The sequence below is a fragment of the Cucurbita maxima genome, unplaced genomic scaffold, assembly GCF_002738345.1.
Source record: "Cucurbita maxima cultivar Rimu unplaced genomic scaffold, Cmax_1.0 Cma_Scf00016, whole genome shotgun sequence".
NCBI lineage: Eukaryota > Viridiplantae > Streptophyta > Magnoliopsida > Cucurbitales > Cucurbitaceae > Cucurbita > Cucurbita maxima.
In genome coordinates this window covers 4,399,530-4,427,069 of record NW_019272032.1, presented here as the reverse complement: position 1 = coordinate 4,427,069, position 27,540 = coordinate 4,399,530, and the positions used below count along the sequence as shown (strand labels likewise).

The 27,540-nt window shown below is 34.1% G+C and overlaps 3 protein-coding genes across 6 annotated transcripts; 1 reads left to right on the top strand and 2 right to left on the bottom strand.

The window, feature by feature from the left end:
* On the top strand, window positions 1-3,047 carry LOC111491210 (zinc finger HIT domain-containing protein 3). 3 transcript variants are annotated; one of them, XM_023140011.1, is made up of 9 exons: window positions 1-94; window positions 251-321; window positions 583-686; window positions 798-829; window positions 1,392-1,433; window positions 1,738-1,824; window positions 2,370-2,458; window positions 2,565-2,615; window positions 2,737-3,047. In XM_023140011.1, exons 3-9 carry the CDS (start codon window positions 613-615, stop codon window positions 2,758-2,760), a joined length of 399 nt encoding a protein of 132 aa, XP_022995779.1. In that variant the 5' UTR covers window positions 1-94; window positions 251-321; window positions 583-612; the 3' UTR covers window positions 2,761-3,047. The 3 variants fall into 3 exon arrangements, 2 of the variants coding, with proteins under 2 accessions (XP_022995779.1, XP_022995777.1); XR_002719677.1 differs by lacking the exon at window positions 251-321 and having other exon boundaries at window positions 4-94; window positions 2,737-2,904; window positions 3,024-3,047; XM_023140009.1 differs by lacking the exon at window positions 251-321 and having other exon boundaries at window positions 4-94.
* A 249-nt stretch (window positions 3,048-3,296) lies between these two features.
* Window positions 3,297-6,187, bottom strand: LOC111491209 (26S proteasome regulatory subunit 4 homolog B). Its single transcript, XM_023140008.1, has 6 exons — window positions 5,644-6,187; window positions 4,815-5,060; window positions 4,454-4,623; window positions 4,173-4,389; window positions 3,902-4,042; window positions 3,297-3,491 (listed from the first exon to the last, which is right to left on the bottom strand). The coding sequence occupies exons 1-6, from the start codon at window positions 6,121-6,123 to the stop codon at window positions 3,408-3,410; spliced, it is 1,338 nt and encodes a 445-aa protein (XP_022995776.1). The 5' UTR covers window positions 6,124-6,187; the 3' UTR covers window positions 3,297-3,407.
* A 7,393-nt stretch (window positions 6,188-13,580) lies between these two features.
* Window positions 13,581-27,451, bottom strand: LOC111491611 (glycine-rich protein 23-like). Of its 2 annotated transcripts, XR_002719724.1 has the most exons (2): window positions 26,699-27,451; window positions 13,581-13,591 (listed from the first exon to the last, which is right to left on the bottom strand). XR_002719724.1 is itself a non-coding variant. In XM_023140587.1 (1 exon), exon 1 carries the CDS (start codon window positions 27,269-27,271, stop codon window positions 26,765-26,767), a length of 507 nt encoding a protein of 168 aa, XP_022996355.1. In that variant the 5' UTR covers window positions 27,272-27,451; the 3' UTR covers window positions 26,486-26,764. The 2 variants fall into 2 exon arrangements, 1 of the variants encoding a protein (XP_022996355.1); XM_023140587.1 differs by lacking the exon at window positions 13,581-13,591 and having other exon boundaries at window positions 26,486-27,451.
* Between the last annotated feature and the right edge of the window lie 89 nt (window positions 27,452-27,540).

Sequence of the window (27,540 nt, the reverse complement as noted above, 5' to 3'; positions counted from 1 at the left end):
GTAATTCAATTTTGTCAAAACCCTCGTGGGAAGGGGAAGCCGCGCGCCAAACTCGCTTTTGCTTCGGCTGAGAACTTCACAATCTCTCCTTCCGGTGAGGCCTCTACTTTTCTTCTGCTCTTCTTATCGCCGTCTTCATTAATCCGATTGTATGGTTAAACTTGCTGAATTCGATTTTCTCTTTCTCTGTCTATTTTTCTGCTTTCGGAATCTGTATGTTTGAGTAATTTATATAAATATGTTTTCTTAGTGTGTCTATAATTGTGGAGTGATCAAGTTGAAGTTGAAGTTGAAGTAGCAGCTCTAGCATTGGTTATTCTGGTGAAATCTTAATCCTCCGGACTGAATTTAACTTTATTATTGATGATAGAAGCATCAAGTCTTAATCGCTCTCAGCTTGATAGTTCTACTCGTTTCTGAAAATTTAATTTTAAAATGCGTGTGTTTGTCAACATGTTAATAATGTGGTATCAACAGAAGCAAATTTATCAAAAACATGTTTGAAAGTGGCTCGCCGTGGATATGTGGATATCTATTCTCAAAGTTTTTGTAGGGTTCTAATTTATCCTTTTTTCGTTGCAGCATTTAAGGTTTTAAGAAACTGAACATTCTATGGGTCCTCGGCAATGTCAGGTCTGCAATGAAGCACCATCCAAATATAAATGCCCCCTATGCCTTGTTCCTTAGTAAGAAAAACAAAAGAATTTCTTTTAGGTCATGTTCGTGTGGTTTTATTGAAAACTCTCTGACCTTCACTCATTTTTGTGGTGGTTTTCTCTGTTTCATTTTGCTTGAAGCTGCTCTCTGGTTTGTTTCAAGAAACACAAAGGTACTGTTCTTTTAGCCTTGGGTTTTCTTGTTCTATTTATGTTCTATATTTCGTAAGCAGTTTGATGTTCAGGTGGTCTACAGTTCAAGAATAACTGTAATGAAGCCTTTTATTTTGATATAGTATCATGATGTCGCGAAATCTCTAGGCTTTTGGGTTGGTGTGGCTTATGCTCTGTTATGAATTTGAATACACTGCTTAAGTTCAAGGCAGAAAATTTTTCTCAAGCTCCCTTTCCTGTATTTTTACCTTTTAACTTGTGGGTTTCGAATAAGCCATGAAGGCTACCTACCTAAGATTTAATATTTTACGAGTTACTTTCGTAACATAATGTAGCAGGGCATGGACACTTGCAAATATTAAAAAAAAAATGTTAAAACTCGAGGGTCTGGTATCTGTTTAGGGTTGAATACTTGCTAGTTACATATTTTCAAGCTGAGGCTCTTGAATCTAACGATCCTAAAAGTAGTTCAGAGGTTTTTCTTTTATGTTTCACTGGCATTCTGTGGTTAGCATTCAATTCTATTGGCATGATAACTAATATCATTTGCAACTTTTGCAGAAGTGCCCTGTGTTAAGCCTGTGTCTGCAGAGGACCAATCAAGTAAGATGTTCTCACGTTTCGTTTATTCACTTGTGTCATTTATCTTCTTTAAATGCTGAATGAATGTTCATAGACAGCCAATAATTCCTGATTCTAGGCTTTTGGATGCTGATCAAGTCAATAAACTTTCTTTTCCTCGTTCATTCTTCTAGGGTTTTTTATTGCATGTCCTTGTTTTTCTTTCATTTTCCTTACTGAAAGTTTGGTTTCTTTAGAAAAAAAAAAAAAAAGAAAAGAAAAAGAAAAAGAAAAAAAACTTCCACTATTCCTACTCACTGATAGTTTTTATTCTTTTTGTATGCAGTTGCTCCTAATGGATCACCTGTAGATAGGCCAGTATTTGTTGGAGACCAGAATGAAGTACTAGAAAAGACGCAGCTAGAGGCTATTGGTACGATTCCTAACTCCTGCTTTTATTACCTCAATTTATTCATGGGATCATTTGGCCGCAAAAAGCACTAGACATGCCTTCCTAATTCCTTACAAGAATGATCAAAAAAACTCACGATGATTATGGTAGACAAATATCTTCGATTATCAAAGTGAGAAATGTTGGAAGATTAGATCAAATGAAAAAAAATCTAGAATATGGCCCAATGGAACTGGTTAATACATAATAACTTTGACTAAGAATCTCATCCTTACATATTGTTGAACTAAAAAAAAAAAAAAAAAACTATAATATGGTTACCTTCTAAAGACTGGTTGAACTGCTGGAACTTTGGACGGTAAAATATTATTTGAAAAGTGGGTTTAGGTTTAAAGTTTGAAAGTGGACAATTTTTATGTCAACCAGAACCTAGGCAGGGTAACTATGTTTATCACATTTTTATTTATGCGTCAAGAACTTCGTTGCTAGTTGTTGTGAGGACCATTAGTGAACTTATAATCTGCGTTTTCCCCAATTCTTATATTCTCATGCATCTTCCTATACAGCTTCTTCCTCAGAAATACGCAATACTTTGAATGATGAAAAACTCCGTAGCCTCATCTGTGCCATTGATAGCTCACCAGATCCAGAAATTGTGAGTAGTCTGCATCTTCCATTTCAGGAGAAATTATACTCTTGAACAACTTTTTGCCCCACTATAGTTAAAAACGTTGGTTTAAGTTGGTTATTGCTCTTATTAGGAGCTTGATAAAGCTATGGAAGATGAAGCATTTCGCATACTAAGCAGCAAGGTACTATTTTCAGTCAAAGTGTTGTCAAATATTTATGTTCATCTGTGACTTATGATGCAGTCGTTATGAGCATGTCAGATAAATAGTTTCGTTTGCCTTGAGCATTTACTCTGTTTGTTAGATATCATCGATCATCGGCTCCTAGCCCAGGTGGTCACAGATGGAGGGGAAAAGTTGTCCAAGATATATATATGTAAGATCAATGGGACATTTCTGCCTCATTGCCTTGGGTGCTCGGCTCAGAAGATGCTGAAATCAAGGACATGGAAGCAACGGTTAACAGAATGAAGTATGCTGGGATTGACCATCCAAGAGCGTAGCTATGATATGTTTGATAGTGATAAATGTTCTAAGTTCAGCAGTGATATATAATTCTTTTTTTTTTTTTTTCTTTTTCTCTCCCGGCAGACTCCGTCTAATGATCTACCAGTGATACAACTCTACACGGGAAAATGCCACTTTGAGAGGATCAACCAAAGCTGTTTGTTAGTTATTAGTTTGTAGAACAACCAAACCAGTGGTACAACAATATATAATTGTCTTTCTGGACTTATTAGTTTGTAGAAAGACATGTTTTTGACAAAAGGATGGCAATGTTTTTTTTTCCTCTTTCCTTCTCCTCGTTATTTATAAATCTATATTTAACTGCTTGCAAAGAAATAAACAAAAGAAATAAACAAATTGAAAGGAAAGCGAATGGATTGTATGTATGGAATTTTGAGAGTTGAAAGTCTTGTCTTGATATTCAGACATTACTTCGAACAATTTCAAACACACTATCCATAATCTTCGTTACATATATAAGCCTTCTGGTACGCCTTCTTTCTTCTTGTACATAACCTTCTCCTTTGCCTTTTTGAAGTCGGCATGTGTGACCTGGAGTGAAATAAACATCAAAAGAACAGCTTAAGCTACTGTTCACCGTCATTCAATCGACTCAAGACAAACAATGTACACAACGACTCGAGATAAACCGTCCAATTGCGGTCATATTGACATCGTAGGTCCAGTAAACAACAGACCAACTAGATAACCATTCAATTTTAAAAAATTAAACTTATAAATACTACTTTCACCACGAATTTGAATTTGTTTGTTTTGTCCTCTACTTTCTGAAAATATTTTTTAATTTTCAGAACTTGGTTAAGAATTCTAATGTATCTTTAACGGGTGAAAACCATATTAAAAGAAACGGGGGGAAACAAGCATAGTTCTAAATAATGAAAAGCTAAAAACAGGAGATTTTCTTGCAACATAGTTCAATTGGAAACTGAGGCATCTCTTACCTTCATGCGCCGTTCTCTCAAAGCCAGCAACCCAGCTTCAGTACATATGGCCTTTATATCAGCACCAGAGAATTCATCTTTGGTCATAACAAATTCCTCCAGGTTGACATCGTCTGCTAATGTCATCCTTGATGTGTGTATCTGCAAATCAGACGTTTCGAGGAGTTAAATAAACAAGAAACATTTTTAAAGATCTAAGCAACCCGAACTAAAGAATGGTGTAGTTAATACGCAGCTTCCAAATTAAAATGCTTTCGATTGACAACTAGACCTGAAAAATTCGTCTCCTGGTTTTTATGTCAGGCAAGGGAAACTCAATCTTCCTATCGATTCGGCCTGGTCGAAGCAAAGCTGGATCGAGACTTTCGATTCTGTTTGTAGCTAGTATCACTTTAACATCTCCTCTTGAATCAAAACCATCCAATTGGTTCAGCAATTCCAACATTGTCCTTTGGATCTCGCGTTCACCTCCAGAGTGAGCATCATACCTGCAGGGAGCATGAATAAGAAACCACCATCCTTCTTTTGAAATATGAATGTCAAACAACTGACCTTTTTGTGCCGACAGCATCGATCTCATCAATAAAAACAATGGAAGGTGAAAGATCATCAGCAACCCTGAAGAGCTCTCTTACTAACTTTGGACCATCTCCCAAGTACTTCTGGATGAGTTCACTCCCAACCACGCGCAGGAAAGTGGCTGAAGTTGAGTTCGCAACTGCCTAAAAGAAGGGAAATATGGTTTACAAACTCAGAGAAAATTTTTAACTTACACCATTATATTTCTACATAGCATCCTAGAAAGTCTGAATGATTAAAAGTTTACACAAATGATACCGTATAACACAATAAGTAATAAATCTATTGAACTTGTGGGCATCAAAGTTTTGAAGGGAGAAGAATAAACACTCACCTTTGCAAGCAAAGTCTTGCCTGTTCCTGGCTCCCCATAAAGTATCACACCTTTAGGAGGCCTAATACCTATGTCCTCATATAACTCAGGATGAGTCAATGGCAACTCAACAGCTTCTTTAATCTCTTGTATTTGAGCATCCAATCCTCCAATATCAGCGTATGACTCTAAAGGGGCCTTCTCAACTTTCATCACAGACACCATTGGATCAACCTCATCTTGGAGAAGTCCAACAACAGAAAGTACCTGAAAGGAACCGACGACAGTAGGCAAAATGATCAGCAAATGTCTTGATCATATTCCAACTAAGAAACTAAAGGACATGTGCCTAATTTCGTACAAAGCGCCGACTCGCAAAGTGGTTTCCATCACTACTATTCGACAACAACACTTCAAAGACTTCACAGTTGATAAAAGAAAAGTGGAAATGATTAAGACCTGAACATAAGTTCTGTGGACAAATTTTGAACTAAAACTTTTTAACTGCCAGCATTTTAGATTCCACAACAGTTGGCTAAGTGGTAATACCTAAATCACAGTAACATGTAATGAAGCACGACATAAACTGAATTGGGATTACTAGACTTGGAATATCATCAATATTTGAAGCCATTCCCACAAGTCAAATGCACTTATGCCTACCACATTATGTCCCCATCCAAACTAGAAGTAAGTCTCGAAATTGCAACATCAAACTACACAAGTTAATACTAACAATCTAATACATCAAAAGGAAATGGAATGAACTCCAACAAAAAATCAAATGCCAAAAAACAATTAACAAGAGAGAATTCCAAAAAATATTCAAAAAAATCTGAAAGCCCTATACCTTATTATGCATCAAAATTGCACACCCAGGCTCAAGTTGATCTTTATCAACAAAAGACATAATACCAACGTAATACTCCGGTCCAACAGAGGAGGAAACAATCGCATGATTTTCATCAATTAACTCCTCCAAATTTCCAACACTCATTGGAGATCCTCTCAGATCATCGACTTTAGAGCGATCCTCCTCCGCCTTCTCCTCCTGCGGCTTAAGACGTTCCTGATTAGTGACAAATTCCTCTTCCATTAACAGGTAATCCTTCACACGCTCAAGCTTCAGAAGCCTCAGCCTGCACTTCGTGTGAGGCGTCACTGTCGGCAGCCGAGCCGCCGCCTCCGGTCCTTTCTGCTTCCGCTGTTTCCGGCCAACTCGAGTCGGGGGTGCCGCCGGTTCATATTTCTTGTCTTTCTTTTTATCGCCGTCGGATTTCCGGTCGCCGGGAGCTTGCCGGTTGAGACCACCTGGAGTTCCTTGACCCATTTCTTGCAATCCGAAATAGATGAGAGGGATTCCGATAAATGGCAGCCGCTTGAAGCTAATATTCAGTCCCGGTGACCCATTGAACAAGAAAACAATCGCTGTATTGATATGGGCTTGGGCCCTGCCTAAATATATCTCCTTAATTGGGCTGTTGATTGAGCTCATTTGGGCCTTTTACTTAGTATGGGCTTGGGCATTCGCCCGACGTGTACTTAAATCGGGCTCCTGACCGCTTATTTGAGCCTAGCCCATTTCTGGAGAGGATCGCATTACATATGGGCCTGAGCCTTAAGTCTATATTTCTCACCTTAAATTGAGCTGGGCTTGGGCCTTCAAGATCATCTTACCTTAAATTGGGCTTGCCATTGGACTAATTTGGGCCTTGGGCCTTTGCCTAATATCACATCTTAAATCGTTNATAAAAAAAAAAAAAAAAAAAAAAAAAAAAAAAAAAAAAAAAAAAGAAAAGAAAAGAGAAGAAGAAGAAGAAAGAAAAAAAAGAGAATGCAACTCTTTTGTCCTCCTAGTTCATTCAAGAAGTTATAAGCTTGGACAGTTATAAATATACCCGAGCTGATGGTGTTAATATAACACATACGGAAGCAATTTGAATCTTAGACACTTTTAGAACATTAATTAGAGTAAATAACTAACATGTTCATAAATATTAAAACTTAATGAATTTGAATACTAACATTTTGTAGTTCAAATTCTTTTTTTCCTCACGAACCGGTTTCGAACCACCACTAGTGTCTTTTCCACTATCCTCCGGCCTTAGAACGGCATTGTGGAATCCGGTGAGTGATTAAACTTGGGAGGGATTTTATATATATGAAGAGAGTGTTTTATGATCCCTCTATTTATAGAGTCTTAACATCTAAAAATTCCACTAACATGGATTTTTCCATGAAATGAAGTCAAAATGATTTCAAATTAAAGTAATATTAAATGATTAATTAAACTATTTAATTAATATTTAATATTAATTCAAATGTAAATCCCAATTAATTGGAACACGTATTTGATTAAATTTAAATATATCAGATTCTCTCTTTTTATTTAATTTATAAATAAAACAAAAATGCTGTTAAATATAGGTATATATGTACTGCATTCTCCCTAATTTGAATTCGAACACTTCGAACTCACTCGTCACACTTTCTATGGTTTAGTCCGATATGTGCTAGCAGAGGGACCTAATGGACCTATAGATCATGGGCTCCAACGATCCAAGATTAACCGGTTAAACTCATTAACCTTGTTGACCAACATTCGTTAACTACTAGGACATTCTACTATAGCCTTAGCCTAGTAGTTGCACTCCCCTCACTATAGATATATTTCTATCCATTTGATATAACCATCATTAGTAAGTCGATCCTTCACAGGTTGTTCGTAACTAGAGCTGGGTCAATTTACCGTTTTACCCCTAAAGTTACTTCTTGTTTCTTATGTCTCACTGATCCTCTAATGAACAATTGGTTTGTGGTCCAACCAGTAAATCGAATCCCTTTCAGGCCAATGAGAGGGTGGGGCCCCTTGTTCAAGACTTGGAGTCAGTACTTAAGGGAACTACCTCTCTTCTATCCCTAAAAGTGGGTAGGAGTGAATTCGATCTTGCACCCCACATCCCCAGCCATTTACCCAGTCTTACCCCTGAAATGGGAGGCTTATTGAGTCGGCGAACTTGAGCCACTCTCACCCATGCAAATCTAAGGATAATTCCGATTAAACAAGAGTTCATGGTTAGCTCAGAATTAAGATCGAGTTACCTAGCTCATCGAATGAAAAGAAAATCAGTCTCAACAGTAAACGACATTATAAAGTGAGTGATTTTCTTCATGGTCTGATCTTATGCAATACTCATTGCATAGGATGCCCCCACTCACATGTCTCCACATGTACAATTTTAGTGATCACATTGTTTATATCATATACAAAAGTGGGCCTCATCCACAGTATCCCCAGAATAAGGTACTCAGCCTTATCCTTATACTATAGATCATTTTGACTGAACTTGATCAACTCTTATGTCTCTACATTTAGTTCAAGTAATTATACTATAGCTAGAGTGTTCTTAGTTTATTGGATTTAGATTAATGATCGTAAAGTTCACTTTATTCAATAACAATCTTTACTGAAGAAACAACAATAATAACTTTATTGAAAATCTAATACATTTTTGTTTACAAACTATGAGTTTTAGGACATAAAACCCAACACGAGCCAACCCTGGGACCTATGGGTTATGGACCTGCCACGTTTCTGCTGCGCCACTTTGATAAATCAATGTGAAAACCACTAAACCAGACTCGAAAAACCTATATTACACCATCTCTTCTATACATAAATAAATGAACGTTTATAAACTCATTGACCTTAAATCTTATTCATATCAAATAGAAGGTTATATAAGTGTAGAGCTTTGAAACAAGCAATTCGTTCGATATCTCTTCCATTTATGAATGAGTTCAAACATATTTCGAGGGTCATTCTTTAAGTAAATTCCTTCGTTTTTTTGCCACCCAAATGCAACTCCCATAGCCACATCTTTCAAAAAGCCAAGTGCTGTCTCCCTCGGGCCAAAACACATCAAAGGATAAATGCTCATTTTGACCATCAAAAGTGCACTAAAAACGAGTAGATCCCCAAAGATTCACCTTGAATCTACAATTGTAATCATCTGCAACCTTGATAATACGTGTACCTAAATCATCATCACCAGATTTGCAATAAACATTAAGTTGTGCCTTCGATGGATCGTTTATAATGACCACTCTCCAAGAACTAAAAGGAACTGGTGCTCCAAACGATTGTTTCACGAACCCTAACGCAAAAACGACCAACAAAGCCATACATAATAGGTTTAGACCTTTCATTTTCTTTTGGGTCTCGCTCTCACCACCTTCTAAAGAAATTTCTCTCAATCAAATTAGGATTTATGCATGAAAAAGTTTAGAGAGCTGTCGAAATTATATATATTGTTAAACAATTAAGCTTGTATTCTTTAGAGTTGAATATTCATTGAATTTGTTTAAATAATAATCAACATATTGAGAAAGATTTATTAATGCTCATAAATTCAATCATCCTATTCATGGAAATGGTTTAATGCAGCGTTACCAAAATTAGAGATTGTTAATACTTTTAGTACAAATATTAATGAAAAACCTTGAATGTGCTGTATAATTAGCCCATAAAATATATGTTTTGAAATTTATAATTTATGGAACGCAAATGAGAATAATTTTGTGAATCATCTCGTTTGATTTTGGGAAGAGACAAATAGGTCAGTTTCGAGACGAGGGAATAATCTACCTTTTACAGGATTATTCCAATCTTGCCAAAGACAAATTTTTATTTTCGTTGCCTTTTAGCTTATATAATGGTCGGTCTTCTCTTCCTACCGTACATAAGATAGGCGAGTAAAGACCTCCATTTCATAGTGCCTGGAGAACGGATTGGAGAGAAGAGGAGAAAGAAAAGACTCGAAATGTTATCCGCTGGTACCAAATACAAAGAATTAGTTCCAAATATTGTAAGACTTTACTAAAGTATGTACCAAAGTCATCAAATTTGAACATTCCTTAGAGTTCCGTTGAAAAATATTGAAAGAAACTTAGTTTTTCATATAACGATTTAGGTTTCTCCATTAGGATCTTCTCGAGAGAGTTCAGGGTGTGAGGTATTGTAAACTTGAGTACATACTTTTTTTCTTCCTTAATTTACGTTTAGAACAATCTTTAGTGGATTTGGTATGATACTAAAACGAGAAAACAACTTTTCTACGAGTTAATAACCCTCGTCTCAAAGAGGAAAAAAAATGTAATGGTACACCTATGGAAAATGACTCCAAAATGGCCCGAAAAAGAAAGAGCTTAGGTTTTATTTTTTACCGAACATTCCTTAGAGTTTCATTGAAAAATATTGAAAGAAACTTAGTTTTTAAGCATAATGATTTAAGTGTCTCAATCTCACTAACGATGGACTTAAGCTCTTATAAACGATATTAGATAAAAGTCGATGAGATAGAAGAGAATATATCATAATGTTCAACAAAATCTTATTCATACTATCACATAGATTGTTGCAGACGTGTAGAGCTTTTAAAAACTCATCAAAATCATTTCCATTTATGAATGAGTTCAAACGTATTTCGAGGGTCATTCCTCAGGTAGCCACATCTTTTGAAAAGCCAAGAGCTGTCTCCCTCGGGCCAAAACACATCAAAGGTCAAGTGTCTATTTTGGCTATCGAAAGTGCACAAAAAAACGAGTGGATCCCCAAAGATTTACTTTGAAACTCCAATCGTAATCATCTCCAACTTTGAGAATATGCACATTTAAATCATCATCACGAGATTTACAATGAACATTAAGTTGTTCCTTCGATTCATGATTTATAATGATCGCTCTCCAAGAACCAAAAGGAGTTGGTGCTCCAAAAGATTTCTCCATGAAGCTTAAAACAAAAACGACCAACAAAGCCATACATAATGGGTTTGAGTTTAGGCCTTTCATTTTCTTTTGGGTCTCCATCTTCATTTCAACGTCTTTATTTCTGGATCGACTTAGATTTGTTTGTAATTCATTTTTCAATTAGGTAGAATGAACCATTTATATATAATTGTTATAAATTTTGTATATGGAAAGCTTAATCAAACAATACCATTTATACAATTCCAACTTATCTTATTATGAATCTCTTATCTTTTTATTATGACAATGGATTCTAACGTAGACCCTCTAAGATTCTCTGTGAATTTTCAATTATAAAATAAATATGGCAAACAATTTCAAGGGTGGATAAACATGGTAACATTGATCACGTTTTCATTGATCACGTCTTCATTAAATTTAAAGTATTCTAAAAAAAATCATAATTTTTTTTTAAATATAGAAAAATTTAAACTTTGTAACGTGTTTTCGCTTTTAACTCTGGGATTCACGTAGAACTAGATGAAAATTTTCGTTTAAAGAGGGAGGGAGTGGTGACAAATTTTTTCTTTATTAGTTAAATAGAGTGAGGACAAAATTATATTTCCGGTCGCCGTCCATTAGTTTTTTTAAATAAATATATATTTTTATAAAATATATAAAAATATGAAAAACGATCCTCGTAAAATTTTCATCGAGAATCCTCCCAAAAATAAATAACAAATTTTATGAGATGGAGATTGAAATAAGAGATTACTTGCCTTTCTAGCATTAACTTGTAAAAAAACAAGAGTTGTCACGAACAAACTCATTATTGGCCTAAAATCTTATTCATACTACTACAACAAGGTTGCATGTGTGTAGAGATTTGAAGTAGTTATTCATTTGATAAAGTTCGAAGAACTCACCCAAATCATTTCCATTTATGTATGAGCTCATACGTATTTTTCGGGTCGTTCTTCAAGTAAATTCCATCATCCTTTGCCACCCAAATGCATTTTCCAAGGCCACATCTATCTAGAAGCCAAGTGCTGTGTTCCCCTTCGGGCCAAAACACATCAAAGGTCAAGTGGCCATTTTGGCTATCGAAAGTGCACCAAAAACGAGTTGTTCCCCACAAATTCTCTTTGAATTTCCAGCCATAATCATCTCCAACTTTGAGAGTCTGTGCATTTAAATCATCATCCCTAGATTTACAGTGAACATTAAGCTGTGCCTTCAATTGTTGATTTATAATGATCACTCTCCAAGTACTAAAAGGAATTGGCGATCCAAATGATTGCTTGACTAAGCTTAAAGCAAAAACAACCAACAAAGCCATACATAATGGCGTTAGGCCTTTCATTTTGTTTTTTGTTTTTTTGTTTCTCACTCTCAATAATTTCTAAAAGAAATCTCTCATTTTATAATGGAATTAGGGTTCATGCATGAAATGCTATGAATGGTGATAATGGAAATGTTTTAATGATTTCTTGGAATATTAAGTAAGTTTATCGAGCATGTTCTAAAAACAATTTTGTTATTAATGAAAAACGATCGCATATCATAATATTTACATGATCTAAGCTTTTAAATTGATCTTATCATAAAATAAATATAAAAATTTTTTATTAAATTTTATATGTATTCTAACCAAATAAAAGAAAATCACAATTAATTTTTTTTCCAAGTACAGAAAAAATTTCTAAGACAGGTAGAGGACAATAATGTGGCAACAATTCAACTAAACCCGATATAATAAAATTGATCGATAAACATGTTTTTACAAAACTAAGTTGATAGAATCAATCTTGGGACTTGTGGGTTACGGGCCCACCACGCTTTCGCTGACCACTATGATGAGTCAATATAAAATTCACTAAACCAAACCCAAAAAGCCTATATTGTTAGACGAACACGACTCTCCACAATGGTATGATATTGTCCACTTTGAGCGGCTTTGCTTTGGGCTTCCCCAAAAGGCCTCATACCAATGGAGTTAGTATTCCTCATTTATAAACCCATGATCATTCCCTAAATTAGCCGATGTGGGACTTTCATATTTTTGACTGCCTTCGTACCTTCGAGGAGGCTTTGCTTTGGGCTTCCCCAAAAGGCCTCATACCAATGGAGTTAGTATTCCTCATTTATAAACCCATGATCATTCCCTAAATTAGCCGATGTGGGACTTTCATATTTTTGACTGCCTTCGTACCTTCGAGGAGGCTTTGCTTTGGGCTTCCCCAAAAGGCCTCATACCAATGGAGTTAGTATTCCTCATTTATAAACCCATGATCATTCCCTAAATTAGCCGATGTGGGACTTTCATATTTTTGACTGCCTTCGTACCTTCGAGGAGGCTTGACTCCTTGCCTTCGTACCTTCGAGGAGGCTTGACTCCTTTTTTCTTTTTGGAGTCCTTTGTTCGACATTCGAGGATTTGCCAATCTATTGGCACGGCTAAGTTTAGGGCATGGCTCTGATACCATGTTAGACGAACACGACTCTCCACAATGGTATGATATTGTCCAATACCATGTTAGACGAACACGACTCTCCACAATAGTATGATATTGTCCACTTTGAGCGTAAGCTCTCATGGCTTTGCTTTGGGCTTCCCCAAAAGCCTCATACCAATGGAGTTAGTATTCCTCACTTATAAACCCATGATCATTCCCTAAATTAGCCGATGTGGGACTTTCATCATCCAACATATATTACATCACAATAAACCATTTATTTATAAAAAGACTCATCCAAATCATTTTCATTTATGAACGAGTTCAAACTTATTTTGAGGATCATTCTTCAAGTAAATTCCTTCATCTTTTGTTACCAAAATGCAATTCCTGACCTTTTTTGAAAAGCCAAGAGCAGTCCCCCTTAGGCCAACACACATCAAAGGTCAAGTGTCCATTTTGACTATCAAAAGTGCACCCAAAACGAGTGGATCTCCAAAGATTCACTTTGAAACTCCAATCGTAATCATCTCCTCACGATATTTACAATGAACATTAAGTTGTGCCTTCGATTGATGGTTTATAATGACCACTCTCTAAGAACCAAAAAAGGAGCTGGTGCTCCAAAAGATTGCTTCATGAAGCTTAAAACAAAAACGATCAACAAAGCCATACATATTGGGTTTGGGTTTAGGCCTTTCATTTTCGTTTGGATCTCACTCTCAAAAACTTCGATTAGGGTTTATGCTGAGATTATACATTAGTAAACCGCTAAGCTTGTACTATTTAGAGCGGAATATTCTTTGAATTTGTTTAAACAATAATCAACATACATCCTATTCATGGAAATGGTTTAATGTTTAGGGTTACCAAAATTAGAGATTGTTAACACTTTTAGTACAAAATATTAATGAAAAACCTTCTCACTAATAATCTCATAAAATATATGTTTTTGTAATTTATTGCAAATGAGATCGCCTTTGATCTTGTTTGATTTTGGGAAGAGATAAACCGGTCAGTTTTGAGGTAATGAATAATCAACGTTTTGTGGGATTGGATTATTCTTGTCGAAATATTTATCCATGAATTAAAGATATAGATATTCATATTGAAATTGAATATTTTATCGATACAAATGTATTTTCGTGTTAAAAAGTGCTATATAATTGAGAACTATGATCTATGAAGACATGTTTTTATTATATATAGCACACAACTTTGGTGTGCATCACAACATAGATGATGGTTTTTTCGAACGATTCCATTCATGAATTTTTTCAAATGCCTGGGTTTGAATGTTAAACAAGAAAAAACCCTTTTCATCAACAGCCCAAATGCAGTTTGAATTGTTGCATCGGTCGGAAAGCCAATGTTTTTTTTCAGTCCAAAAAACCTGGAACGATGCTTGCCCTATGTCACTATTAAAGTCGCATGAAATCGATGTTGTCTGCAACGAATTCTCCTTAAATTCCCAATAGCATTCCTCTTTGAATGTAAGAGATCGTACACCTAAATCATAAATTTATGTCAGATTGCCTCAACTTTAATTTAGAAAAATGTCAAAATTTTAATTCAATAAATCATTGGCTAAGTACTAATTTAAGGCTAACTCAATTAGACAAGACAACATATGCACAAATATAACATCCTTAATTTTGAACTAAAAGTATTATACTTCTAAATCAAATAATACAGATCTATGGTCTCATTGAATAATTTATCAATGTGCAACACTAACACTTACCTAAATCATTGTCTTCAGACGTGCAATGGATGTCTAGAGTATTAGTTTTGACATAGTTAACAATTGTCACTCTCCAAACCGATCTCGGAGATTGTTGGGCAAAGCAAATGAAGACATTGAAAGTTGAAACAAAAGTAAACAGCAAAATCACCGAGAGATTATTCATAGCCTTCATTTCTGGATCGACTTAGATTTATTTGTGTTTCATTTTTCAATTACGTAAAATGAACCATTGATATATAATCATTATGAATTTTGTATATGGAAAGCTTATCAAACACGTACCATTTATATACACAATGCCAGCCTATCTTATTATGAATCTGTCTTTTTATATTATGACAATGGATCCTAACATAGACCTTTCAATATAGCAACATTTTTAAGGGTGGATGAAAATGGTAACATTGATCATGTTCTTTCTAAATAATACATGAATCGTTTCTGAATTATAATTTGTTTCCTTTTAAAGAAAGTCGAGATAAAAACTTATTTTTTTTCCAACATTCAATGGTTAAAATTGATAATTTTCAAAAAGAAAAAGGTACGTGAATAGAGTACATACCTTCCTCTATTCGTGATTATTTTATTTTTCAACGATTTCTATTAGAAGAAAAATATGAACAATCTTCCTGTTCTAAAATCACGAACTTTTTTTCTTTTGAAATAAAGAAAATTTTGAACTTTGTAACGTGATTTCGCTTTAATTTGTGGGATTGGCCTTGAACTAGGTGAAAACTTTCGTTTAAATGGAGAATGAGGGAGGGAGTGATGACAGATTTTTTTCTTCGTTAGTTAAATAGAGTGGAGATAAGATTATATTTTCCGTCTCCATCCATTAATTTTTAAATATATATATGAAAAACGATCATCGTGAAATTTTCATCAAGAATCCTCCCAAAAATAAATAACAAATTTTCTGGAGATGAAGATTGAAATAGGAGACCATCTTCTCGTCTATGTAAATGTATATTTCTTTTCATTTTTCACGTAGTAAAAGATTACTTGTTTAACTAGAGTTGTCACTAACAAACTAATTATGGCCTCAAATTTTATTCATACTACTACGAACAAGGTTACATGTGTGTAGAAAATCATTTCCATTTATGTGTGAGCTCATACGTATTTTTCGGGTCGTTCTTCAAGTAAATTCCATCATCTTTTGTAACCCAAATACATTTCGCAAAGCCACATCTATCTATAAGCCAAGTGCTGTGCTCCCCCTCGGGCCAAAATACATCAAAGGTCAAGTGGCCATTTAGGCTATCAAAAGTGCACCAAAAACGAGTCGTTCCCAAAAAATTCTCTTTGAATGTCCAACTATAATCATCTCCAACTTTGAGAGTATGTACATTTAAATCATCATCACCAGATTTACAATGAACATTAAGTTGTACCTTCGATTGATGGTTTATAATGATCACTGTCCAAGTACTAAAAGGAAATGGCGATCCAAATGATTGTTGGATGAACCTTAAAGCAAAAATGACCAACAAAGCCATACATAATGGTTTTAGGCCTTTCATTTTGTTTGTTTTTTTTTTTTTTTTCCTCTCACTCTCACTGAATATTAAGCTTTTGCTATGACATATGAATGGTGATAACTTCAATCATCATATTTATGGAAGCGTTTTAATGATTTTTTTAGAATATTAAGGTTATCCAAGGTTGTTCTAAAAACGATATTGTTAAAACTTTTTAGTACAACTTTTAATTTTTTTTTCTAAGTATAGAAAAAATGTCGGGTGCGCTTATACTACTTTGTTAAGGTATAGGACAATAACGTGGCTGGTTTACCAACAATTCAACCAAAACTGATATAATAAAATTGATCGATATTCATGTTTTTACCGAACAAAATTAATAGAATCAATCCGTTGAACAAAAGATTATATGTTTAGATGCTTTATGAGATTATAAATGAATTCGAATTCCTAATTGAGGTGAATAGGCATAATTTCATAATAAATGAAAATTATAAATGCCAAAATTTAAGAGTTTTCAATATAAATGTATCTTCTCGATTAATTTTATGGAACAAGAATATTTTAGAGTATGATGATAATAATCCTCCTTTAATACCGATTGAGATCATTGTAAGAGAAGGTGAGCATAAAATGACAAATCTTGGGACAAAACATGTTTTTTTTTTATTCTTTTTGAGCATAACAAGTAATCTTTAACAATATTTTTTTCAAAAAAATGTTGTGCGAGTTGGCTGGGTTCAGATTAGAAAGTTGCAATTGACAGTCATTTTATTTTTAAGGAAAATTGACCTCGGTTCTTTGCATATATCTGTTTTATGATCCTAACCTTCCCATTTTAAATTATTTTACATATTTTCTTTCCTCCTACATTGTTACCTTTTCTAGTTTAAACCCACAAACATTCGTCAATAATGAAAGGTTCTTGAGTAGTGTGATACCAGAGTAAAGGGGTACATGGATGAACTGGGATTACATCTGAATGAGAGCAATCCAGAGTATATATGACTAAGAAACACTTAAAAAGAATTGAAAGTTACTACCTATATCAACAAGGTACACCTTCCTTTTTGGTGGTCAATCATAGGAACTCTGAGAATAAGTGTGTTGTGGTTTGAGCAATTTTATGTTGGGTGATCTCTTGAGAATTTTAGTAACAAATATGTGAGAGAAGACAAAACATGCTGGAATGACTCATGTTGGTCTGTGGGGATAGTTTTCACTCTTAGAAATAAGGAGTAAGTAACTTGACTATATCGTCCAGATTTTGAATCTTAACCATGGGCCGTTCAAGTAGAAACTTGAAACCCAACCAAATTATCAACATCAAAAGAACACTAAAATTCGAAAAGATGCCTCCCACTTTTATTAGACTTAAAAAATATACAACATCTTAAGCCTATAAAGAAATGTCATAACTGATCTCTATAGAATTATTACATGGGTAAGCAATGAAAAAAAAGTTTTTGTTGAAGCAAAACGAGTGAGGAAGATTTTACTTCATTTTTTCCATTCGGATATCCATTCAAACCTTTCCTCATGAATATTTTTCAAGTAAATTCTATCATCAAAAGCCGATCATATGCAATTTTGAAAGTTGCATCGTAGAGAAAGCCAAAACGATCTATCTGGCCAAAAGACTTCAAATGCATTATATCCATTCAAACTATTAAAGTTTCACCAGAACAAAGTCGTTTGCCAAAAATTTATTCGGAAGCTCCTGTCAAAGTGGGCTTCCTTCCCCAAAACGCGTCTGCTCAAATCGTCGTGTTTTGATTTGCAATGAGCATTTAAAACTGAGTTCGTTTGATAATTGTAAATAGTCACTTTCCATTCTCTCTATAGCTTGTATCTTGGATCCTGCAAAAACATGTGTTAATAATAAAGCTTGATTTCAAAGCAAACAATAAGATATAACAGAAGCGGGTTAGAGGTTTCATTTTTTCTTTAGATACTCGAGGTTCTTTTGTTGATGCTTAACCATTTGGGTTTTGGTTCATTATATAACAAAACATCTCGGGTTCAACAATCTCTAAATGTTGCTATGAATGCATTGAAATGGGATATCGGTACGTATTGCATAATTATAAATATCAATTCATTTTAATTTGCCATTTTTTTTATGAACGTGGAAAAACAATGCTGTGTTATTTTTAACTAAACAATAAAGTAAAACACAAACCAGACCATTATATTTGCTATATTTTTTCCTTAATTAGCATCAATTATCAATTATCTCGAGCAATGATTTTTTTAAAAATATTTATCATTTTTTTTCTTTACATTAAATGGTAGAAAAGTCGATACATTTAACGAGAATAAGAGAATCACGTTAGTATGATAAAAACAAAATCAAAATTTAAAAGTATGCTCACAAGTTCAAATCTTCCATCCACATATTTTAACACACACAAAAAGAAGATCGGTAACAACTGCTCTTGTTTGTTACGTATCGTTGGGTCTGTTACGTATTTTCGTTAGTCTCATGGTTTTAAAATGTTCCTTAAGAATTTCACACTTTTATAAGAAATGTTTCATTCCCAACTCCAATTGATATGAGATCTCAGAATTCACCCCACAGTCTTATGAGATCTCACAATTCACCCCACAATCCACTTCGTTGGGAGCTCAGCATCCTCGCTAACACATAGCATGGTGTCTGGCTTTAATATCATTTGTAACAACCACACCAATGATGGGCTTGGACGGTTGCAAATGGTAGAGGAAAACAGGAAACAAAAAATATATTATAAGACTTAGGAAAACAAAAATACGTTATAAGACTTAGGAAAGCGGAAAAAAAATACATTATAAGACGACATAAACCATTTCTACAAAGGTAAAATTTTATTTAATTTACATACTTTATTTTTATTCTTAATAAAATCAAACGTAAATCCAACGGTTGCAAATGGTAGAGGAAAACGGGAAACAAAAAATACTTTATTGACATGTACTCTTTTTTATATTAAAAATTTCCATATAATTGAGAATTCAAACGATTAATAGATTTTTTATTAGAATAGTACTACAGCAAGCGCGTCACAACTTGTGCAGAAAAGAAAAGATTTGATGTGAAGTAAGGCGAAAGTGATGGTTTTGTCTAAGAAGTCCGGGGATGAATGAACTCCCATACATTTGCTTTACCATTATACTGAAAACCCTTCTCATCTGCACCTCAAATGCAGTGAAAATCCTTGCATCTTTCTTCAAGCCAATTTCCATGCTTTGGCCAAAAAACCGAAAGCTTCCCATAATGGCGGCTAAAGTTGCACCAAAACAATGTTGTCACCAACAAATTCTCTCTGAATTCTCAATTATATTCTTGACTTGACTTAAGAATATGCTCTCCTACATACAAAAGTTACGTCAAATGGGCACAAATTCAATTAAAAAAATGAAAAAAGAAACTATCAATTCCATAAATTTAGATATAAATAAAATAATATATAGTTTATCATGGTGCAACTCCCTTATTTACTTAAATTGTCATCTTTTGACTTGCAATGGGCTAGTAGAGGTACGTCTTGATCGTTAAATTTGGAATTTGTCGTGCAAAACAAGTGAAGACTTCATTTTTATTGACTTACAATTTGTTTGTGTTTCATTTTAGATCCCTTTGAACCATACATATATATATATATAATCATTGTAAACAACAAACATAGGTTCTTTACAACTTTTAAAAATAAAATTTTGACGCTATTAAAAGAAAAAACGAAAAAACTAAATGGATATTAAAAGTATTTGTTTGTTAGGTTAAACTTTACTTAGCAGAGCAGACCACCAAAAACTTAGGTTATGTTTTTTCTCTCCGAGCCATTATAAACTTCTCCCAACTCCTTCTCCAGTTTCTTCTATTTTGTTTCTAAAAAATTTTCAATAAATTCGAGACCTTGATATTCACGTTTACGTTAGTAATTTATTCTTCGCTAGAATCAAGACCTTGAAATTTTTCATTGAAATCAAGACGTTGATATTCAATAAAATCATTTCATTAAATATGACGTTAGTAATCGAGAACATGCTTTTCTTTTCTTTATGAATCTTTAGTGATAATTTTTACGAAAAAAATGTTTTGAGTTAAGTTCTTTGCATATATCCGTTTTTTTTAACCTAACCTTCCCATTTCCAATTATTATACATATTTTATTTTCGTCCTAAATTGCTACCCTTTCTAGTTTAAACCCACAATTATTCCTCGATAATGAAATAGTTTTGAGTAGTGTAATACTGGAATAAAACAGGGATACATGAGTGAATGAAGCCACATGGTTCGGAAAGCCAAAACTTTTTCTCTAGCCAGAAAACCTCAAATGAACCATGTCCATTTAAACTATCAAAGTTGCACCAAAACAATGCCAAAAGTTTATTTTGAAGCTCCAATCGAAGTGGGCTTCCTTCTCCAAAACGCGCGCACCCAAATCGTCGTCTTTTGACTTGCAATGAACATTTAAAACTGAATTGGTTTGAAAATTGTAAATAGTCACTTGCCATTTGCTCCCTACCGCTTGTATCTTGGATCCTGCAAAATATGCGTTAATAATAATGCTTGTTCGAGAAGGTAATTTAATGTTAATATCTATGCAAAATATTAAATGCAATAAACGTTTTGAGGTTGGATATCCACCTGTGTTGCATAGTTATAAATATCTAACTCTTTTGGATTCACTCTTTCTAATAAGCAAAACTAGGTCATTGCATTTTCTATAATATAATTTCTTCTTAATTAGCATCCATTATCAAACATATGAAGCACATTAAAATTATAAAGGGTTCTTTTAACAATATTTATTATTTTCTTCTTCACATTAAATGATAGAAAAATAGATAAGGTTTTGTTTAACAACTCCATGGATGAATGAATTGTATGTTTGTGTTCGAATATTAAATAAGGAAACAACAGCCCAAATGCAGTCAGTATTGGTGCATCGTTCTGAAAGCCAATGTCCTTTTTCGGGCCAAAAAACCCCGAACGAAGTCTGCCTATAATTTGCTGCTAAAATTGCACCAAAATAATGTTGTCCGCCACAGATTCTCGTTAAATTTCAACTCGTATTTCTCTGGGACCTTAAGGATATGCTCCCCTAAATCAAACACAGATATAAGAGAGTTAGAGAGTTAGAGTTTTGAAATTTCACCCTAACTATTTAATTTAAAAGAAACGATCATTTACATAAAATAACATTACAAAAAATACAGATTTATGATTTCATTGAATAATTTTTCCTCCCTTACCACTCCGACTTACTTAAGTCATCGTCTTTGGACTTGCAATGAACCGTCAAAAGTTCAGAATTTTGATTGTTAGCAATTGTCACTCTCATATATGACCATGCAGGTAAGGTACGATAGCCAAGCAAGTGAGTACGTGTTAAAGAATGAGAAATAGAAATAGAATTGAGAAAATGTGTATTCTCTAATATATCCTTTAAATAGAATACAGTCTAATAACTAATACCTACAACAAATAAAATATAAACTAATTAAATATCGAGAATAAAATAAAATATACTATAAATTAAATCTAAAAGAAAGAATATTAAGATATAATATCTAAGATTTATTCTATAAATAATATATCTCAACGTTAAAAGTACTTGGGACATTGTAGCATGAATAAAGAGTCTAAATCATGACTTGAATTTATCTCGACTCGTTCTGATCACAACTTGTGTACACACTTGTCTTGGCTATGTAGCTCAGGTTTCATTCTTAAGTCTTGATATTCACTCAGTCTTATTTCATACCTAATACATGTTTCTAAGTCATGAGTTCTCATAGAGCTAGTCACTAGGCCCTACAAGCTCATTCGATCGTGTTATAGGGTTCTATCAAAATTCATTATTCCTCGTTATAGGGAGTGGTCAAAAAATTGGATGATCCGAAAATTCAATCAATCCAACTCAAAAGTACTGTAAAATCCGATGACCAAATCATTACGGAAATGCTAGGGTCATTAAGTGCCAAATCCAGACTTGGAATCTTGGATATGGATCATTACAAGTAAAAACTTGGAACCCCTAACAAAATTATCAACATCAAAAGAACTCTAAAATCTCAAAAGATTCCTTCCGTTTTTATTAGACTTAAAAAATACAACATCACAACATCGTAGGCCTATAAGGACACATAACAACTCTATTGAATTGTTACGCGCGTAAGCAATTAAAAGTAAAAAGAAAAAAAAAAAAGAAGTAGGTTTTGTGGGAGAGAAATGAGTGAGGGAGATTTTACTTCATTTTTTCCAAGTGTGTACCCGTTCAAACTTCTTGAATGGAACATTTTTTAAGTAAAATCCATCATCAAAAGCTGCCCAGATGCAGTTTGAATAGTCACATCGTTCAGAAAGCCAAAACTTTTTTTCTGGCCAAAAAACCTCAAATGAATTATGTCCATTCACACTATTAAAGTTACACCAAAACAAAGTTGTTTGCCAAAAGTTTATTTTGAAGCTCCAGTCGAAGTGGGCTTCCGTCTCCAAAACGCGCGCCCCCAAATCGTCGTCTTTTGACTTGCAATGAACATTTAAAACCGAGTTCCTTTGGTAATTGTAAATAGTCACTTTCCATTCGCTCCCTACATCTTGCCATTTTCTCCCTACACCTTGTATCTTGGTTAGTGCAAAACATGTGTCAATAATAATGCTTGATTCCAAAGCAAACAATAAGATATAACACAAGCTGGTTAGAGGCTTCATTTTTTCTGGCGATACTCGAGACTCTTTTTTAATGCTTAACCATTTGGGTTTTGGTTCATTATATAGCCAAAAAAAATTAATCTTGAACAAGCTCTTAATCCTGTTCAGGAAGGTAATTTAAGATTAATATTCATGAAAAAAAAAAAAAAACTAAATACTATGAATGTTTTAAGGTTTATAAATATCAATTTTTTTTTTAATTTTCTATTTTTTATGGAGATGGAAAAACAATTATTATTCATTAAATAATAAATAAAGTTGCATTTTCTATATTTTTCTCTAATTAGCATACTCGACCACATTAAGGTAGAGTTATAAATGGTTTTTTAACGATATTTATCATTTTTTTTCCTTAACAGTAAAAGGCTAGAAAAATAAATAAACATTATATGGTAGAAAAAAAGTTTAAATGAGTATTTAATATTAATTCATTAAATAGTGCATTTAAGAAAAATGTTTCAATATACATTTTAATTAAAATTGACATTATTACATTATAGTAATTCAAAATATGTTATTATAAAAAATATAAAAGAGTCTAAATCATGGCTTGGATTTATCTCGGACTCCTTTTGATCCACAGCTTGCGTACTCATCAACGTCTACCATGTAGCTCGTATTTCATTTGTAAGATAATAGTAGCGTGAATAAATATAAAACATTTAAATAAGTTCATATTTGAATAAAATATTGACATCGAAATAAAATATTAAAGTTGTTATTCATATTGGCTCCTATATTTTATTCTACGTTCACAATTAATTTAAAATGTTCTCCGAGTTGGCTGGCTTCAAATTAGAAAGTTGTTATCGAGGAAAATTGACCTCAGATCTTTGCATATATCCGTTTTATGATTCTAACCTTCCCATTTACAATAATTATACATATTTTCTTTTCGTCCTAAATTGTTACCATTTCCGGTTTAAAACTACAAATATTCTTCAATAATAAAAGGGTTTTGAGTATAGTGATACCCAAGTAAAAAAGAGTATATGAACAAACCAAGATTACATCCAAATGAAAGTGACAAGAGTATAGATGACTAAGAAAGGTCTAAAAAGAAATGACACTTACTACTTATATCAGCAAGGCGCACTTTTCTTTTTGGTGGCTTAATCATAAGAATTTCGAGACTAAATGTGTTTTGTTTGGACCAATTTTATGTTGGGAGATATCTTGAGAATGTTCGTAGCAAACATGTGAGTGAGGAAAAGATATGCTGAAATGACACATGTTGGTATGTGGAGATAATTTTCACTCTTAAAAAGCAATAAGTAAGTAACATGACCATATCGTCATAGAAATGGTAGGACCATTAAGTGTCAAATCCAAATTTCAAATCTTGGACATGGGTCATTACGAATAGAAACTTGAAACCGAGCCAAATTATCAAAAGAACTCTAAAATCCCAAAAGGTTCCTCCCACTTTTATTAGACTTAAAAAATACAACATCTTAGGTCTATAAAGACACCCAACAACTCTATTGAATTGCTACGTGTGTGTAAGCAATCAAACATAAAAGAAAAGAAAAAAGTGGTTTTGTGGGAGCAAAACGAGCGACTGAGATTTTACTTCATTTTTTCCAGTGGTGTACCAATTCATACTTCTGGAGAGGAATATTATGCAAGTAAAGTCCACTATCAAAAGCTCCCCAAATGCAGTTTTTATAGTCACATCGTTCAGAAAGCCAAGAGCTTTCCTCCGGCCAAAAAACTTCAAATGAAGCGTGTCCATTCGCACCATTAAAGTTGCACCAAAATAAAGTCGTTTGCCAAATGTTCATTTTGAAACTCCAGTCGAAATTGGCCCTCTTCTCCAAAACGCGTGCACCCAAATCATCGTCTTTTGACTTGCAATGAACATTTAAAACTGAGTTTGTTTGAAAATTGTAAATAGTCACTTTCCATCTACTTCCTGCCTTTTGCCGTTTACTCTCTACAGCTGGTATCTTGGTTCCTGCAAAACATGTATTAATAATAATGCTAGATTCCAAAGAAAACAATAAGATGAAACAAAAGCGGGTTTGAAGCTTCATTTTTTCTTTAGACAGAGGCTCTTAACCATTTGGATTTTGGTTCATTATATAGCAAACAAAATCTTAGTGTCCAACTCGCTCTTAATCCTATTTGGGAAGGTAATTTAAGGTTAATATTCATCGGAAAAACATTTATTTTTCATTAAACAATAAAGGAAAACACAAATTAGACTTCTTACATTTTTTATATTTTCTCCTTAATTTGCACGGTTGAGCACATTAAGTGTCTTATAAATGGTTATATCAGCGATATTTATCATTTTTTTTGTTCACATTAAACGAAGAAAAATAGGCATGATTCACATATTTTAACGCACAAAAATAGAAAAACATCTGTAATAGCCTAAACTCATCACTAGATAGTCTGTTTTGACTCATGTTAGGTATTGTGACATTCTCACGGTTATAAAACGTGTCTTTAAAGAGAGGTTTCTATATCTTTATAAGAAATGTTTCGTCCTCGCTAACACATTGTCTAGTATTTGACTTTGATATCATTTGTAAGAACCAAAATTTTTAATAGCCCAAACTCACCGAGCATGGACTTAGATTGTTGCAAATGGTAGAGAAGAACGAGAAATGAATCATTCATTATAAGACTTGTCAACCCCATTTCTACAAAAGTAAAATTTTATTTATTATTGACGGATTGAGCTATGCTTGAATGACATAAACTCAAGGAGTAGTTATCTATAATTTTTAGTTCAAAGAAAATTCTATCGACGCGGCTCCCATTTAGTTATCAACTCATAGTTGTTATTCTGAGAACTATTTCTCACATAGATTCCATCATCCCTTACTGACCAAATGCACACATACCCGTGGCACCGAAAGTATAGTACAGGATCACGAGAGTTGAATACTTCTAAAGCAGCATGACCATATGGGCTATTTATGTTGCACCAAAACAATGTAGTCAACCATACATTCTCTCGAAAATCCCATTTGATGTTGTTTCCAACTTTAAGTGTTTGTCGTCCCAAATCGTCGTCTTTAGATTTACAGTGAATTCTCAACGTTTCTCCATGGCTCATGTCGTTAAATACTCGTATCCTCCAAGCATCAAAGCGATATGCAAAGCATGATTCAGACATTACGAACGCCAACACCAAAAGTAAAGCCAAACAAGATCTCATAGTTGCCATTTCTACTTCTTTTTGAGTAACTTTACGAACTCAAATTCTTATTTATATTGTAGAGATGAAGAAACCATTAACTATTTTCACCATTAATAACTCCATACATATTTAATAAACTTAAATATAATTAATTATAATCAAGGACGTTTTTTTTATTTATTTTGTCAACATATAACGTGTTATTAAAGAGTTATGAAATAGATATGTTTAATACCTATTTAATTTAAAATTTTATTTTTTAAATATATTTTGTAATGTGAAAATTTAAAGAACCAACTTTATCGTCTTAACATCTCTAACGGGATAGTTAAACTTAAAAGGATCAAATTATAAGAGTTTGAGAAACCATTTTTAATAAAATTGTGTCCCATCAAGAAACACAAAAGGGCAAAATAGGAATTTAATAAAATTGTAACGAAATTCCTAAAAGGGTATTACCAAATATGCTTCACACATCCTTGACTAATAAAATAGTAAATAAGATGATGAAACAAACACTTTCGTGTCGTTTTTCTTCTAACACTAAACGAACCTGATGAAAAGATTATAGATTTAAATCTATGATCACGATAAATTATTATTTAAAAAAAAAAAAAACCTAAACGGACTCCAAACATTACAAAGTACATTTAAACAGGCTAAATTTATAAAACTCCAAGTTTACTTAAGGGATCTTAACAAATCCTCCACCAACTCCAATTCCGATACCGCCCCCACCATATCCACCAATACCACCGCCGAGCCCGCCTAAGCCGCCACCCCCACCGTATCCACCAATGCCACCACCGAGCCCGCCTAAGCCACCACCCCCTCCAAGTCCACCAGTGCCACCACCGAGCCCACCTAAGCCACCACCCCCTCCATGTCCGCCAATGCCACCGCCGAGCCCACCTAAGCCACCACCCCCTCCGAGTCCACCAATGCCACCGCCCCCTCCAAGTCCGCCAATGCCACTGCCACCGCCGAACCCGACAACGCCCCCAGCCCCTCCAAAGGGGAGTCCACTGTCACCAATGCCAGAGAAGCCACCAACCCCACCATAGTTGACGAAGTTTTTTTGGTCACTGACGCTTTTTGCCCCATCATTTGGGGCAGTTCTTGCAGTAACACAGCCTGCAAATGCAACCATAACCATAGCCATAGCCATAACCAAAATCAGCTCATTCGCCATTTTCAAGGCCACTTTACGGAAAAATGGTCTAATTGGTGGCTTTTTAAAGAACAAAAGGAGACGGTGAACTGTTGAGGGAAATTGAATGAGCAAGCCGATTGAGTTATTGCTGTGACATACAATCCATCGTGATTCAAATCATGAGTGCCATGAACCTCATGAGAGTATTAACTCTCAAGTTATTTGGGCTCAGCCCTTCAAAGATGAGGCCCAAAAAACGCCTCCAAAACCCAAACATGGCGTCGGCGTGGGCCCTATCTTCCTTTATG